This window comes from Tachypleus tridentatus, chromosome 13 (assembly GCF_004210375.1).
Source record: "Tachypleus tridentatus isolate NWPU-2018 chromosome 13, ASM421037v1, whole genome shotgun sequence".
Lineage (NCBI taxonomy): Eukaryota > Metazoa > Arthropoda > Merostomata > Xiphosura > Limulidae > Tachypleus > Tachypleus tridentatus.
The window spans coordinates 49,495,847-49,513,472 of record NC_134837.1 but is presented as its reverse complement, the minus strand read 5'-3'; the positions used below and the strand labels follow the sequence as shown (position 1 = coordinate 49,513,472).

The following is a 17,626-nucleotide window of genomic DNA, read 5'->3' as shown; positions in this document are numbered from 1 at the left end:
GTACAAGCAAAATGACAATATTACTTTATTGGTACAAATCGAAACCTTATGTGTAACAAATTATTTTACACAACAGAGATTTATGTACCTTCCACGTTAGTCGGACGTTGTTCTGTAAAGTAGGTTCTGTTGCTGTTGTTTTTAAACACTGCCTAAGTTGAGTGAACGTGTACAACTTGAGATCCATTTTACCATCGGGTTCTATTCATGAAAAGCATCATACAGACTATTAAATATTCACAAAAAGGTATGACATCACAGTGTGAATGAAAAACATGATAGCTTATCTAAAGCTCATGTTGAGAAATGGTCTCGCTAAGATAATTTGTTTAAATCCTTATGTAAAGCTAATGTTGAGTATTATGTAACAAAAAAGGCAACTAATCCGTTACGTACTGTTATTAATCGAGAAATATGTAGTTAGACTATTACCAACTTCATTCGTGGTTTACTAATTCGATGACGTGCAGAAACATCGCTTGATACTTAAACGATCCAAGTTTCGGGCCTATAGGTGTGGAAATTTTCAACGTTTTATTATGATATTCACCATGGTTTTCTATCCTGATTTTTAAAAGACAGCAAATGGAGATTCGGGGCACTGTAAATAGAGTCGGGGCATGGGCCACCTTGGGTCAGTGCCAAGCGACGCCTCTTCTAAAATGTCAAGCCCTTTCATAGGATAGTTGTCGTTTCATTAATATTTATAATTCTAATTTTGTTAACCGTGAAGCAAATAACATGTATCGAATATAGAATAGCTCAGATTAGTGCCTTCAGATTGAAGAATTAATGATCGAAAAAACAGTATGTAAAAGTCACTTACTAACAAAGTTTGGATAAAAAGGCTCTAGCTTCTTTCAACAACTTTAAAACAACAAGAAAATTAGAAATGATAATTACTCCCTTGGTGACTCAGCGGTAAGCTTGAATAACGCCCAAACTCGAAATTCGATCCCTGCAATGGACACAACATAGATAGGCTCTTCATTTTTTTAATTTAATTTAAATAAACATGAAAAATAACATACTCTACTGGCTCTACGCATTGCTTCTTAAAGATTTGAAATGCAATCAAATGGGAAACAAAATCATGCTTACAGTCAGAAAAACAGTGTTTGTCTGTCTAATTTTGTGCAAAGCTACTCGAAGGCTATCTACGATAGCCGTCGCATAATTTCGAAGTTACAGACTAGAGGGAATCATCCACCGCCAGTCTTTTACCAAATAATAGCGGGATTGACCGTTACATGATAACACTCCCATGATGAAAGAGCAAGAATGTTCAGTGACGGGATTTGAACAACTGATATGCAAATCGCGAGTCGGGTGACCTAACCATCAAACTAATGCTAGGTGTGTATTCAAAAATAATATATATTCTAATTAATTTCGCAAAAAGTTATACGAGGGCTGTCTGCGCTAGCTGTCCCTAATTTATTAGTATAAGACTAAAAGAAGGGCAGCTAGTCATCAGTATCCACCGCCAACTCTTGGGCTACTCTTTTACCAACGAATAGTGGGACTGACTGAAACAACGCCCCAACTGCTGAAAGGACAAGCATAACTGGTGTGATGGAGATTTAAACGCGTAACCCTCAAATTACAAGTAAAGCGCCCTAACCACTTGGCCATCAAAAAATTAGAACAAGTGGAGGAAAAAATAAACAGACCAAAACTTAGGAAATTTTTCTGGAATAGGCGATGACAGAATACAGACAACATGAAGTACTCCTCAACAACAACAACTGTGATGTGTAAAGTCATAACAGAATACACACGATATGAAGTACTCATCAACAACAACAACTGTGATGTGGAAAGTCATAACAGAATTAATAAGTAAAACACCAGTAATAAATCAGTGTTAAAAATCTGATTTGTAAATATATCAAATAAAAGTAATTTTAATTATAATTCACTTGCTTAATTTGGCTCACATCATAATAATCGTTTTTAATGGAAGTTGGTACGCTGTCTTGGACATAACTTAAGCTGTCGTATTTTAGATGTCCGGATGAGCAATGGTATTGGACGAAATGCACTACATACAACAAATGTAGTGTAGTTGGCACACACAACATACTCTCCCTCGAGTTCACTTACGAGTTCTTGGAATTAAATAAACTATATCTTTAAACAAAGCCAGTATCGAGTAGCAACATGTCATTTCGCAAACAGTCCCGAATCTATGATAAACCAGGTATCAATTTACTTTTATCATAAATAATTCTTTATTACATTTATCGCTTTACTAGCAATAAGCTTAAAAATACAATTTACTATTCTAATTTCAAAATTTGAAAGAGGTAAATGTTTTGTTTATATTGAAATTATACATATATTTATTTTTCAAGATTTGCTAATAATCTAGTTAAGTTTATAATGGTTTTCAAACGACACCCAGAACTCGAGCGCTTTCGAATAGTTCACCATTCTTCTTCGAGAGAATAGAGAAAAATAAAGTTTGTATTACCATAATGTAATATCTTGATATGTTAAAGATCGATCTTGCACGAAACAAATAAATTGTTTGTTTAAAAAAAACTGCACAAATATAATAACCTCACTAATGTCACATACGTCTATGCAGCACGAGTTAGTGTTTGTGTGTCACATAACTCTTCCTAAACTGCTGGTTTTACTGACGTCTTAAGTGTCTCGGCCCCGAGGTTTTCTCAACCTTTTATTCAGCCCCTTAGGGAAACCGAGTATGTCACGAAAACACGTTTACGGGCATTTCCCGAAAGCGGACCCCAAATTTGGCATTCATTTACATTAAAGTACGTGAATAAGTAAGCATACTAATTAAACTTCATAATTGCAAAAAAGTAAATTTGCATTATAGCGGCCTTCTAAATGTAGGCCATAAACCCATTGGTTCGCTAGTAATGGTCATGTTATGCAAAATAAATTGATAAAGCGCTTTGCAAATAACTGAATAAAATCATACAAAACCCTTTTATCATATTGATATAAATTTTATGCATCAATATTCTACGAACACAACATATTTACCCCGATACTTAGTACTTAAAACACTATTCCTTTCAAACAGCGTGGAAATATAAAATCTCCAACATTTGTGTTACGAATATCAAATTAAAGGTTTTCCGTTAGAGAGCGCTGCAGCTCAGAGGCAAATCCTTGGTCAAACAGGTCAGATGTTACGTATTTATTTGAAATTCATTGTGTTGTAGTCATTCATAAACGTGAAGTACACGAAAAAACTTGAAAAAAAAAAAAGCAGCTTTAATATACTAACCAAGATCGTTCACGAATTATAAGTACGAAACAAATTTACCCCATGCTTTCACGATGAACTACAGTTTTCAAGTACCATAAACATTTTAAAATGGCATGTATAAAGCTGAAAGTACGGTAAAATACGATACTTTCCTTGAATAAATTTCATAAAATAAATTATATTTTATTATTTATAAGACGAATGATGGGAAATAATAACTAATTTTTCTTTTAAAATTAATTAAAGTTAATGTTTTATCAACATGTTTTCTGAAAATTAATTAAAGTCTGGTAACTATATATACATGGGGAATGGCTATCATATTTCTAGTATTTCACAAAAACAACATGTTTTAATGCATGTTTGGTTATCTATTTGAAATCTACTGTATACTTTTGTTACGTTCAAGTGTTCTTGATAAATCCTTAGACTGAAACGTGCGAGAAAAAAAAATTCTCAAAGACATATTCCAACTTGGTGAAGTGCATGATCCTGCAAATTATTAATTATGACGGTAAAGGTACTGAATTTTATTATGCACTAGCAGAGTACCCAACGTTACTCAGATGAAAATGGCTTTAATTATCCTGTAATGTTCTGATTAAATCAACCACGTTACTTGTGATTTTTTTATTATCATATAGCCGATTCTTGCGAGTACACGCAAACAAAGCAAAAGATATGGCTGAAGCAAGCCTGTTTAGTTGAGGGAGTGTGGGCGTATGTTCGAGAAAAAGTGCTAGCCTTTAGAATAGACAGGTATTTATGTTTAGAAGAAAGAAGGGATAAAATGAACAGAGTAGTGAATAAAGATTGCACAATTTTTTTAAATCGTTTTAACACAATTCATCATGGATAGAATGATTATGAATAGCATTCACACAGAAAAGAAACGTAAATAATAGGCCTACTGACTACATATTAGAATAAATAAACAAATTTGTAATTTGTGAAAAATTGGTCGTCCTGTTTATCAAAAACTACTATATTGGTCCCTTTGGTGCCACTTCGCGGCCTCAAAACGGCCTCCGAGACAGCAGCTACATAACCTCGAGTTTGGAATGTAAAATTTTAAAAAAGATGTGGCCATGCATAAGTAACAGCCCCACAGAGACTGATTCACGATTATATATATATATATGTGGATATTCTCTTTCCACTGTCTTCCTGGTTTTGGTTTTTATTAACCTGTTGATCTAAAAAGCGCGCTTTTATTTGGACTTTTTTCCAAAATTAAAACGTGCTGCGGGTAAGAAATGCGGGTTGTTATATAGAGTTATTGCGTCGATGTGTACCCTTGACAACTAAACAAATGTAATAGGAAATTTCGGCCAATGATTTTGTGCGCCAGCAATGCCAAGTGCGCATATACCTGATTCAGTTTGATTACTCATCACAAATCTTATTACATGCCCAAAGAAGAGCATTGTATGTTATATGGTTGGAAGAATTTTAAAATGACAAAATTGCCTCTGTAGAAAGCGTCATTGTTTCGTGCAAGTTGTGTGTCGACAGGTACCGCTATGACCAAGACAACAGCATGACAGTAAAATGTGCGTCGACTCTGTATGTTTATAATACTTATTCTTACTTTATAAGTAATCGCTACTTTTTGTTTGTTAGTTGTTGAACACAAAGCTATACAACGGGTTGTATAATAAGCCTTCAGTCCTACCATCGAGCTAGTGAGGGCTTAATCGTTACTAATTATTGAACTATAAACATTTTGCAATCATTTTCGAAAGAAACTGTTTTTAATTCTCTTGTATTCCCCTTGTATTATCATCAGTATTATAGAGATGTTATGAAAGGATACTGCACAACAGATAAATTTTATTAACGTAAAATATTTCTAAGCTAAGGGATAGACATGGTATACAACTTTCATAAATATGTGATACACAGTTCGGAACAAGCAAATATTTTATAACCTCCCAGTTTTACTTACGAGAGATAAAGATACGTAGCAATAGATAATTTACAACACTATTCCAGCAAATCTTACCAGCTGAGACAAATGAGAGAACGCCGGATGGCCGTGCAGTATAGTTCTGTAAAACTACGGAACAAGCGAGCCGAGTTCGATTTCATACGATACTCAAACTATTCTCAACAGTTTAGACCTGCGGGGGCGTTGGAAGACTGCGAGTCAATCCTTTAGCGCGGATGGTAAGTGGTATAGCGTTTCCACTGATTGCCTTCTCCCTGGGCAGTAATTAAAAATTAAGAAGATGACTGATAGCATTAGTAATTTTGTCATAAGTACAAACACAGAATAAACAAACCAATGACAGTAGTAACTGTGCTATCAATTAACAGTATTATAATATCTAGTTAATACTTTTCTTTCACCACGACAATGCAGCTCCATTTAAGTTATTCCGAATCTGATGGGAAGCTAAAAGTTCCTTAGTCCTAACGTTATATCAAAGTTTTTATACTCTGTATTAATACTTACTCTAGTAAAGTAAGTCTTCAAGTTTTCTCTCACCAATACCATGATGTTTATATGTGTATTAATGACAAAGCAAACACTGCATTATTAATGCCTACATTTATTTCTGCATTACGAATAAAAACTGTCGCATAATCGGATGCCTATATTGTCATACATAAAATCTATGGCGTGTTTAGGCCTTAAAATCTATATCTAAAATATTCAACTTACTCAACGGCACTTAGTACTAGCAGTACTTAGGAGGCAGTTAGGTGTACCACCTGATTGACATAAATATATATACACCTCCGGTCATTGGATCCTGTGATGCTCACATCCAGAGATAACCTTTTTGGTGTTTCCTTTCATTCGATAGCCAACGAAATGCGGTTTCGAATCCTCGTCACACCAAACATTTTCGCCCTTTGAGTCGTGGGGGCGTTATAATGTAAAGATCAATCCTACTATTCGTTGGTAAAAGAGTAGCCCAAGAGTTGGAAGTGAGTGGTGATGACTACCTGCCTTCCCTTTAGTCTTACACCGCTAAATTAGGGACGGCTAGCGCAGATAGTCCTTGAGTAGCTTTGCGCGAAAATTCAGAAACAAACAAACTATGATTACTGGGATAATACAATTAGGATTACATCTCAAGAACATTATGAGCAAAAAGACCTTTGTTCATAGCAAAATTATGATTATAGCTACTTTCTTAGCGAGTAATATGAGTAGAACTAAGTCTTTATAGCATACAGCAAGAATAAATCTATATTCCCAATGAACATGAGTTAAATTATGTTCCTAGAAAACGTAACAAGCAAAACCTTTTCTTAGTGAATATCAGAACGGTATTCCTAGCGAAGTTAGAACTATGTTTTTTGGTTTATTTGTTTTTGAATTTTAGTATAAGACTAGAGAAAGGCAGCTAGTCATCACTACCCACTACCAACTCTTGAGCTACTCTTTTACCAATACATAGTAGGATTGATTTTAATATTATAATGCCCCCACAACTGAAAGGGCGAGTATGTTTGATGTGACGGGGATTTAAACCCACGACTCTCAGATTACGAGTCCAGTGCTTTAACCATCTGGCCGTAAGTTTCTTGGAAACATCATAAACATATATTCCTCTCAACTACAAGCAGAACTAGGTTTCCAGCAAACATTTTGGTCAGGACCATGTTCCTTACTAACACCATGAACAAAACTATATTAGCAAGAAACAGTATCAACAAAAATATATGCCTAGCTTACGTTACGAACAAAACTATGTTCCTAATACATAGACAGACAGGAATATGTACGCCCCTAGCAGAAATACGTTCTTAACGAACCTAAGTGTACCTGTGTTTTTAGCAAACCTTAAGTTTACAATAATAACCCTTGGATACATCACGAGCAGAAATACACTGCCAACAAATAATACGAGGAAACTATTTGCATAGCGTACAATATGGGCAAAACTATATTCTATTCAAACTATTAGGAAACTGTTTGCGTAGCATACAAAAAGGACAAAACTATATTATAAAAAAACAATATGAGGAGACTATTTGCGTAGCGTACAATAAGGATAAAACGGTATTATAAACAAACAGTAAATGGTAGAAGTAAAGGTATATACCGAACATGTGAACAAGAAACAGTATGTTTGTTAGACACGATAACAGTAGAACAATATTCCTAATATAAAATAATGAAATTCCAGTGTTATCAACACGAGGTAGGTAATCGTGCCTGGAAGAAACATTATCAAAATGACAAAGCTGCTACAGTACTTTTTCGGTGGCTACTTTTGTTTTGTCTTTTATGAAACCACTGTCACTTACTACCTTAAAGACAACTTCTGACCTTCGTTTATTTTGAAAATTAAAATCGAACTTTCTGAAATCATCTTTAGATAGAGTGATGCAAGCCTCTTATTCAATTTAACTGACCCTGAAAATCCTAAATAAATCGTTATAAAGACTTACTAAACATTTGATAACTATTTAGCAGCTGAAAGTATCTATTTTGAATAAATGAGTATATTTTGGCTTGATGGCAGGGAAGACGCATTTTTCAAAACGAAGATATTATATGAAATAATCATATGGCACTTAAGTAACAAAAAGATCTAAACCATGGCCAAGTTCCGGGATAAATCAAATGTAATTAATCCAAATATCTAAGTTAATCAATAATTAAGATGAAGTGATGAATATCACAACGAAATTAAATCGAACGCTTGGACACCACCATACCATAGTTTTTATGCAACACCATGATTACTCTAAATTCACGGTCAAAAAATGGAGTAAAATCCATTACCGAATATAAACCATTATAAAACTCGGGTGATTTCGAATAGTTGACTGTTCTTCTTCAGGATATAATAAAGGGACTTCATTCTCCTCAAGAAGATCAGTCAACTAAAGTATTCGAATTTTGGATCTTTTTTTTTATTATTATTTTAAAGCCATTTCACCCTTTGTGTGTACTATTTCTTTTATCAGAATTAAATCGTCGTAACGATATAATTTTTGTTGAACATGAAAAGCAAAGAATACCGTAATCGTGATTTTAAAAATAAATGTATTCAATATTCTGCAGAAGTCCGATGTAGAATTCTGAAACTAACAGGCCCGGCATGGCCAGGTGGTTAGGGCACTCGACTCGTAATCTGAGGGTCGCGGGTTCGAATCACCGTCACACCAAACATGCTCGCCTTTTCAGCCGGGGGAGCATTATAATGTGACGGTCAATCCCACTATTCGTTGATAAAAGAGTAGCCAAAGAGTTGGTGGTGGGTGGTGATGACTAGCTGCCTTACACTGCTAAACTAAGGACGGCTAGCGCAAATAGCCCTCGTGTAGCTTTTTGCGAAATTCAAAAACAAACAAACAAACATTGAGAGTAACTGGCAGCAATTGGCGAGCGCCTTTCTTTACCACTTCATTAAACATCCAGCTCTGTTCACATATTTTATTTTTTTATATTTATCTCTAAAGATGCAGCAAAAGTATATTAGAAACATACATACATTAAGTTTTTATCGTAAGTTTAGGAGCAGTCTTGTCATGTGACGACAATGGTATAGTCGCTATACCTGCGACCTTGCATATAGAATATCTTCCTGTTTTGTTTTAATAACAGAATTCTGAAACAGATAAAGTCATCAGAAAAATATAACCGTCACTGATACAACAGACTTCTCCAATACTGTATACAGCTGGAATTATGGTGAGACGGGTCCACATTTTCATACAAGTTTCTTCACCAGAATTTGTAAAAATAAGTCACACTCACTTATAACAGAAGTTTGATAATTGTCAAACACTAAGACGATAAGCTTTGAAACTAGACAAAAGAAAGGAAAACGGTGAATATTTACATTTCACGTAATAACCCCAATATAAGCATTATGTTAACCTAGACAAAATTTTGTTGTGCACGTATCGAAAGCCGATTTCTAGAGTAATAAGTACATACGACTTACCGCGTAGCCATGGAAATATCCATTCCTATAGAATTTTTGTCAGACCTGTGGCACCTTATTCGAAATTCGTATATCAAATTTGCACAATTCCTAAAAGGGTTAACTACCCTTGAATTATTGTACCAATTATTATTACGGGGCCTATTAACTATTTTGTCAAAAGTAGTTCTCTGCGATAAGTTAGGATGGACTAATGTGATCTATTTGATTATTAACCCACTTTGAAATTAATAAAGTTTTAGGATAGCTTGAATGGCTAACGACATAAAGTTTATTGCACGTTCAACGCATAACAAATGTAAGAAGTTTCAATAAGTACCTGATGACGAAAAACCTTGTTGAAACGTTGTACAATTCTTAGTGTTAAACTTGCAATAAAATTTTCTCTGTTACACGTTCAGAGCTTCTCTGAAGTTTATTACTAAATCTTCAAATGAGGATTATTTATATCTACAACATACTGTTGTTCTTCCAAACTACTAAACTTCTAAATATGGTCATTACCATTATATTTGATATAAAACAAACAAACTGTCAATATTGAAAATACAGCTTAAAACATTAACATTATACTCCGTGTCTGGCGTAACTTCGGTAGTGTTACTGTTAGTACTGTTTTAATCACCTTTTTCAAGTACATAATACTGTAATTAGTTAAATTTCATATAATTAGTGTTAACTTTCATTATCTGCGCATGATCATAAGCACGTAAAACATAATGCAGAATTACACTCACACAGATTAGATTCTACACGGCAAAATTTGGAAGTTTGGATCAGGCCTACATGAATCGAACTTTGGACGGGTAAGACGTATCCAAGTGTTTTATATGCATATTAGAAGTTAAGAAATGGTCTACGGTAACATTGAATTAAATAAATTTCCAAGTAACAACAAGTCAGACTTTCTATCAAATTTAATTTTATGATTCAAATATAAAAACATTGACTCAGCAATAGAAAAGGAATGTTTACAAGTTTTCGTCTCACATCGGATCAAACCCATTATAATACGACTTTAAAAACAGCAAACTTGAAATACTTTATGCACTCGTACATAAACTAGTTATTTTAATACGTTAGCTTCCTTGTAGTACACTATTTTAATAGTTGTTGTTTTCACTCTTGTTGAAGCAATGCATTATCAGAATAATATGTTCAGAACAGGGTTCAGCAAAGTAAAGTTAGAAATGTCTAAAGAAAGACAAAAAGTGAAAGGTAGTATAAACGTCAGATAACTATTATTCACCATTATGTTTTTGTAAAAGTTAAAATTGCTTTACACTCGAAACAGTTTGAAAGGTCACGGAAGATAACTTTAAAATATTAGGTTAAGGACGTAGCAAAAAAAAAAAAAAAGGAAAATTATTATTCCGGTGTCTAATCAGTAATTCAAAACTATTTCCATTTGTAGTGAAAATAAATTTGTTGTTGCTGTTTTCATACAGTAGTTTGAAATATTCACCAACCACCACCAATGTCACATTTTGATCAAATACAACTAAGGTACACAACATTTATTTTTTACTAAATTATTTTCATTTAAAACTAATGATTAAACTTAACACTGTTATCTGTTAAGAAAGATGATTGTTCAAAAAGCCTGCAAAGAAAATATACAAATCGAAACTTGCTGATTGCGTAAGTATCGACTTGCATGAGTCAGTAGGTAGTGGAAGACCTTTGGCAGTAATTACTGAACAATGGAATGACGTAATTTTTGCCTATTCTTCCTGACAAAACTGTTACAATTCTGACAAGTTCGTTGGGAATCGTTGATAGACTGCAATCTTCGTGTCTTGCCATAAATGTTTCCACTGTATCAAATCCAGGACTTTGACTGGGCCACTTCAAGAAATTATTCTTCGTTTGAAACCACTCCAGTGCGACTCCGACTTTGTGCTTCGGGTCATACTGAAAGTGAATTTTCGACCCAGTTTTAAATTCTTGGCTGACTTAAGCAGGTTTTCTTCTAGGATTCGCCTCTACTTTGCACCATCCACCTGTCTCTCACTCCTGACAAGTTTCCCAGCCCCTGCTGACGAGAAGTATCCCCATAGCATGATGTTACCGCTACCATGCTTGACAGTTGGGATGGTGTTGTCCGGGTGATGTCCTGTGTGGGGCTTGCGCCAAATGTAACTCTTTGAATTTAGATTTAAAAAAAAACTCAATTTTTGCCTCGTTTGACCACAAAACTTTGAGCTACATGTCTGCAGTATCACTGATCACCAAACTCTGAGCTACATGTCTGCAGTATCATTTACATGCTTTGTTGTAATCTCTATACCAGGTTTAATATGATTCTTTTTCAGTAATGGTTTAATTCTTGCCACTCGTTCCTACACGCCATCTTTCTATTGGGATCAGGATATTAACGATGTGTGAATACTGACCTCCATCTCAGACATGGAACACTGCAGTTCCTTCAAAGTCACTGTGGCATCTCTAACCACTTTCCTGCTAGCCCGGCTGCTTAATTTGGAACGGTGGTCTGATCTGGGAAGTATGAAGCACATTTCACTTCTTAACGGTAAACTTCACTTTACTTAAAAGTGACTTGGAAATTTTCTTTTAACCTTCTCCTGATTTGTGGTTCTCTACCACTTTATCGCTGACTTGTTTGGAAAGCTCCTTGGTCTCCATGGTTGGTTTGTCATATCACTCACTATGCGTGTTGTGGCTTGAACAGTTGCATCCACTCTGAAGTCAAATTAAACCAATATGATTATTGTGACGTCACTAATTTTGTGACGTTTGAAACTAATATTTTTGCACCTCAACTGATTTAGGGTTACCGTGAAAATGGTTGAATGTTTATGTAAATGAAAATTTCTAATTTTCTTTGAAAATGCAACTTGTGTACATAATATATATAAATTAGCTTTTTCAGTATGGAGTAGATTATGTAGATCCTAAATACAAATTCCTATTTGAAAGTTTCATGATTGCAAGCTCAGACAACAAAAAAATGTGGAAACATTGTAGGGGTGAGTATTTTTCCAAGACACTGTACTTAATAGACAGTAACTTAAATTCCTAATTTTTCGTAACAAAACGCTGCTTAACAATTTGTATTATACTGCAGTTGAAACAAAAAAAATAGCTTAAAAGTTGCCGTTATGAATTACAAAGTGTGTAATTTGAATATTTTTCACGTGAAGACTCAAGTTATTAAATATTTTGATTTTCAATTATTGTCACCGCCGCCGCATATATCATCTTGTTTTTCAAATAACTCTGGAATCTTCGACATTACTGGAGAAAAAAATAATGCATCAGCTTGGTGAAGGAGGTAAGAAAATGGACACATAAACCAGTTTGGAAATTTTATACATCTAACTAAACCTTTTAGCTTTCAGGACATTTAGTAGATCTTTAATAACAATTTTTTGAGAAGTCTTGGAATGTTAAACCCAAAGTGAAAAGCATGCGTATTTTAAAAGTATATTAAAATGCCTTAATTTAATGAAATACATTCGCAAATTAGGGTGAGGTAAATAACAAGAGGCAAAGACGTATGAAGCTACTGGTTTAGTTAGACCTAGTCGGTCTAAAATTTGGACTTTTTATGTATACCTGTATTCGGTCTCGTTTAAAAGAAAATGTACCTTTAGTGTGAGAGAATATGGTAGTCGCTCACACGAAGAGAGCATCTATAACATCTCTAACACGTCTCTCCTACACAACACTAACAGGCTACCTGTAGGAAAACCCAGCTACAATTTTATGAGGACTATATTATTTATATTTGTAGATATTAACCATATGTGGACCTAGGATCTCCTTTGAGGTGTGAAAAACACGCCCGTATATCGAATTTCCAAATTTAAAAAATAATAACAATTCAAGTATATTTCAGCAATTTGTAACTCAAGATTATTTTATAATCGATATATTTTTTGATTATGTAACAATTATTTTATGTAATTCAAAAAGAAAGAACATTTTCAGTAATGCAGTGTGTGAAGTAGTATTTTAGTGACAGACATGCGTGAAGAATCTGATGACAGTACACTAGCATCAAGACAGGAAGGCTCAAACTACAGGGTGGCCCGTAAGTCCTTACCCATCCATATATCTTATGTATCCAGTGTATCTGTGTGGTGTCACCAGTATTCTTGCGCTCATGTACCCACGTACTTGTCACAATACTCTCTTCAAGTGTAAATAGGGTTACATCGGCCATATTTCTCTGAAAAAAAGAAAAATTTATAATACTTGCGTAACTGAATATAACATAACAACATATGGATGGGTAGGGACTTAGGGCACATCTGTCTTCATCTCCAAACGACAGGCAGAACGCCTCATTTAAAATATTCGCCTGAATATCAAGCAATATTAAAATATTTTAATATTGGATATTTCACTAGAAATGGTGTACAGGCCCCTTAAATGAAAATTATCTGGTGGTTTCTATTTGCACCAAGGAGACTGACTACAATAAAGAAAGAACCGAGACGCTTTTGGTCTTTTCAGTAAGGAGAATATACTACAAAATCAGGTGAACATTTCAGGTAAATGATATTCAATTAACACAACTATTTTCTTAACACTGGGTTTTAAGAACTCACTTTACAAAGTTTTCCCTACAAAGCAAAGTTTTAAGGCATAAAAAACAAATACATAATCCTTTACGCACTTAAAGAGAGAAGATAATTTATTAAACACTCTAAATGGCTAAAAATAATTTGATTCTAATATTTCAAATTAAAGTTACAGTACAAAAGCAATTATAAAGTACGTTACCGAGCGCACTAGGTTAAGTTATGATATACATATATTTTGCAAAAATAAATATAAAACAGAAATTGCAGTACCATTACAAAACAATCCCCGCCCCGCCTCTACATCGGTGATTGTAGTCCCACTATTATTTTATTGCTTCCTACGCTTATGGGCAATTTTTGAAAACAAACACTTACGAACACTTGTTTTGGAGAAGGATGTGACATTATCGCTGGTTGTGTAGCATAGAACACAACACATACGTTTCCCATATCTCTCACAGTGAAGCTGTTATTGAGTATGGCGATATCTTGCGCAATGTCACCCTGCGGTTCGACTTGGCAGCAGCACGCGCACTACTTTTCAAGTTCAAGGTCATGCACACGTTTCTAAATGTTACTGCGTCACAAGTTTTGCTAGTTGTTAGTTGCTACCAATAGAGAACCCGTCTTCGGTGATAAATTACTTATAAAAGGTCTCTCTGCTGTGCATTTTATTAATGCTTTAGAAATATTTATTTTCATTAATTTGGCTTATCCAAATACTTAGTGATCATTTTCGGAAGTTTCACATTTCATGTACAAACAGTACATTATTTAAAGTCTGGTATTTTACCATTTTGCAGCATATTGAAAATATAGTGCAGGATTTCAATTTTGCCAAAAGACACCAGTCGTCAGGGGTATCTAACAGATAACTAATCTGTCTAATTCAGAACGAAATGTCAGAAGAAGAAAAACACAACATTAATAATGTCCTAACCAGTATTACGGCCTGTCTGCAATACTTTATGTCAAACCAAAGCTTTTTTTTAAAAAAAAAGATGCACCCAACTATGGAATATATAAAGTTATGTATTATTATTGATGTTAATCATTTAAATGATATTAAATAAAAAATGTGCTTCGCCTAGTGGTCGCAATTTGCAGGTTGCGTGTTTGAATCCCGAAACCGAATATACGCACCCTCTCAGCCACGAGGTGTTCTGTGATGTGACTGTCAATCCCATTACTCGTTGATCAAAAAATAGACCTGGAGTTTGCAGTGCGTGATGTTGACTAGCTGCCTTCCTTACAGTCTATCACTTCAAAATTTGGGATGGCTAGCGCGGATCCCGAACAATCTCACCTCTATTATTTAAATCAAACCAACTTTTAATGATGCATTCCTCTTCATAAACACAGATTTTTGCAAAAAAATTAGCGTTACTTTGATAAAGAACAGGATACACACTTTGTGAAGAATTATAACTGTAAGACTTGAACGTGGTACTCAAAATGATGTTGACCGCCAAAATTTTTCTAATGTTTATAAATATTTAAGAAATTTTTGAACGATGTTTCAATTGCTCTAAGTTTTGTTTTACAAGAACCGTCATTAGTTTTCGTTTTGTGTTCAGACAAAATTATTTTTTGTACATCATTGTATTTTCCAATAATCTTTTAAAACTTTTATTCTCTTGTTTTAGACTGAAAAATGTGTTTGACAATTGTTTTATTGAAGCAAAAACATATCTTTCTAATGAGATGCCAATTTTATGCAACAAAGTGCCGAAAGTTTTTGCAACAATGTATAATTACTCATCTTGAAAAATATAAGCTACAGCTACCAAATTACTTACCTAATTATATTCTAACTTTGAATCAATAAAACTTGTATGATGTCTTAAAAAAAGTAAAAGATTATATAAAAAATATTTGGATTAGACATTGTCTGTATCAAAACTAGCGCAGATAGCCTTCGAGTAGCTGTGGGCAAAATTCATTAAAGAAACAAGAAGTGCAAAACATATACTGAAAGGCAATATTTCCTTCACTGAGGTTTTTATTATTACATTACAGCAAGTTTTATATTATATAAACTTATAATATCCACTCATTTAAAATGCAAGTTAAAAATGCTATAAAATGTTTACCACGTCTGTTAAATACACTTCTAGGCTTCATAACAGTGAGTGATGAACTTTTCACTACTCGTTCTATGACCAAAGTCAGGGGTGTGTGAGTGGTACTATAATAAATGTTTAATAATTCATGACTTACCTTAAAATTTCGTAATTCATCAAACGTCCCACGATGAATGTAGGTATAAAGGTTAAGTTGTAGTGTTATAAATTCGGTTTGAAACCAATCACGAAATTGACAGTTAATTTCTGGTACAAAAGACGCTGACAAGAAAAAGAAACGTGAACAGTGAAATTTCGATAAACGATGGGAAACAAATAACATTATAATAACGAACAATATTTTCCCAGCAAAGTCAAAAATTTATCATTGTTACAGATGTTTACAAGAAAGCAAATTGATTGTTTCTGTTGTTTTAAATTTAAAGCAAAACCGAAATGGGCTATCTTTCGTATCCACCGCAGGGAATCGAATCCCGCATCAGCGTTGTAAGTTCGTAAACTTGCCGTTGTTGCAAATTGAAGCAAGTCTTTAAATTATTCAACAATTATCCGATAAAGAATTTTTTAACAACACAAGAATGTAAAGATGTAACTATTTTCCTTCGTCAATATAATATTTATCTACAATCACGTGACTACTCTGTAAACAAAACTGTATAGCACGTGATAATAGCTATAGTTTTGTTTACAGATTAATGATAACGTGGTAACGTTTAATATTTGCAGTTAAAATGTTCTGAAATGAATCATGAACACTTACATATTATATATATACTTAGAACATTTTCTGATATTTATTAATATAAGGAACCTGGCTTGTTAAAGCTAAAAAGAAGTCAGCAATTCTATCCATTCTATGTAATAAAATAAATGAATCAACAATTTTCTATATTAGTTTGTGCAAAATATAGTGCAAGAAATAAGCATAGTTTCCTTTTCGTTTCAATTAAAAACAGTTTTTACAATGTATATATTTTTTCTCTTCATACTCAATAAATACTGAAACAACTACCACAATAAGAGTAAAAATGAAAGTGAGCCATATTCTGAAAATTTAAAAAAGTGTTTTGTTACTTAGACACGTGAACCTACTTCTGTTCTTCTCTCCTTGACCATGGAAAAAATCAAGGTGCTCCTCAAGTGACGCCATTTTGTTTCACGCTATATTTATGTTGTCCACAAGGTCCCAGTGTTGGTAATAAAAACTCAAGTTACTTCATGTTCTGCGAAATGTTTTACTTTGAAAACTTCGCTTATATCTCAACTAAACCTGGCAGTGAGAGACTGGTAATTTTATATAAGGTCAAATATGAAATATATACATGGTTAGCATTCTAGAACACTGACACAAATTTTACCGCCCAGAATTGAAACTTTGGAGTTATAATTTAAATCTCACTCAGGTATGTAATTGTCGACGTGACCCTTCCCAAGCACCGACTACTTCTCTCAGATCAGCTGCGTCACTGCAGTTTCCGCATACAATGCGGTTACGAAACCGATACGTCGCAATACTATTAATATAACACGCAAACATTTTATAATTATTTTATTACACCCAGTACTATTAAGAAACTTTTCTGAAGCTCTTTGATGGCCATAAGTGATCAAAATTTAAAGATTACGTAATAAACTACACTTGTCCGGTATATCTACCGGTAACTGCGCCATCAACGTAAGTTTATGTATAGTTTATGTATAGCTGCGTGGGTCTAGGATGTCGTCATTTAACTGGCGTTTTGCCAACATTTGTATACACGTGCTCTTGAAATCCTCAGCAAGTTAATTTGACACATTCCCCATATGTAAATCAAGCCTTTCAAATTA

At 33.9% G+C, this 17,626-nt stretch overlaps 1 protein-coding gene across 32 annotated transcripts in view; it reads right to left on the bottom strand.

The window, feature by feature from the left end:
- Positions 1-16,393, bottom strand: part of LOC143240247 (uncharacterized) — a 55,523-nt gene extending 39,130 nt beyond the window's left edge. For 6 of the 32 annotated variants that reach the window (XR_013021662.1, XR_013021659.1, XR_013021658.1 and 3 more), the window contains exon 1: positions 14,091-15,553. Coding sequence is in view for 5 of the 32 variants with exons in the window: in XM_076482386.1 (XP_076338501.1) it covers positions 14,091-14,154 (64 nt within the window). In the remaining 27 variants the exon portion in view is untranslated. Of the gene's footprint in view, positions 1-13,985; positions 15,554-15,935 lie in introns of those variants that run through there. The other 26 variants (XR_013021651.1, XR_013021652.1, XR_013021676.1 and 23 more) reach the window with 19 other exon arrangements.
- Positions 16,394-17,626: the final 1,233 nt, after the last annotated feature.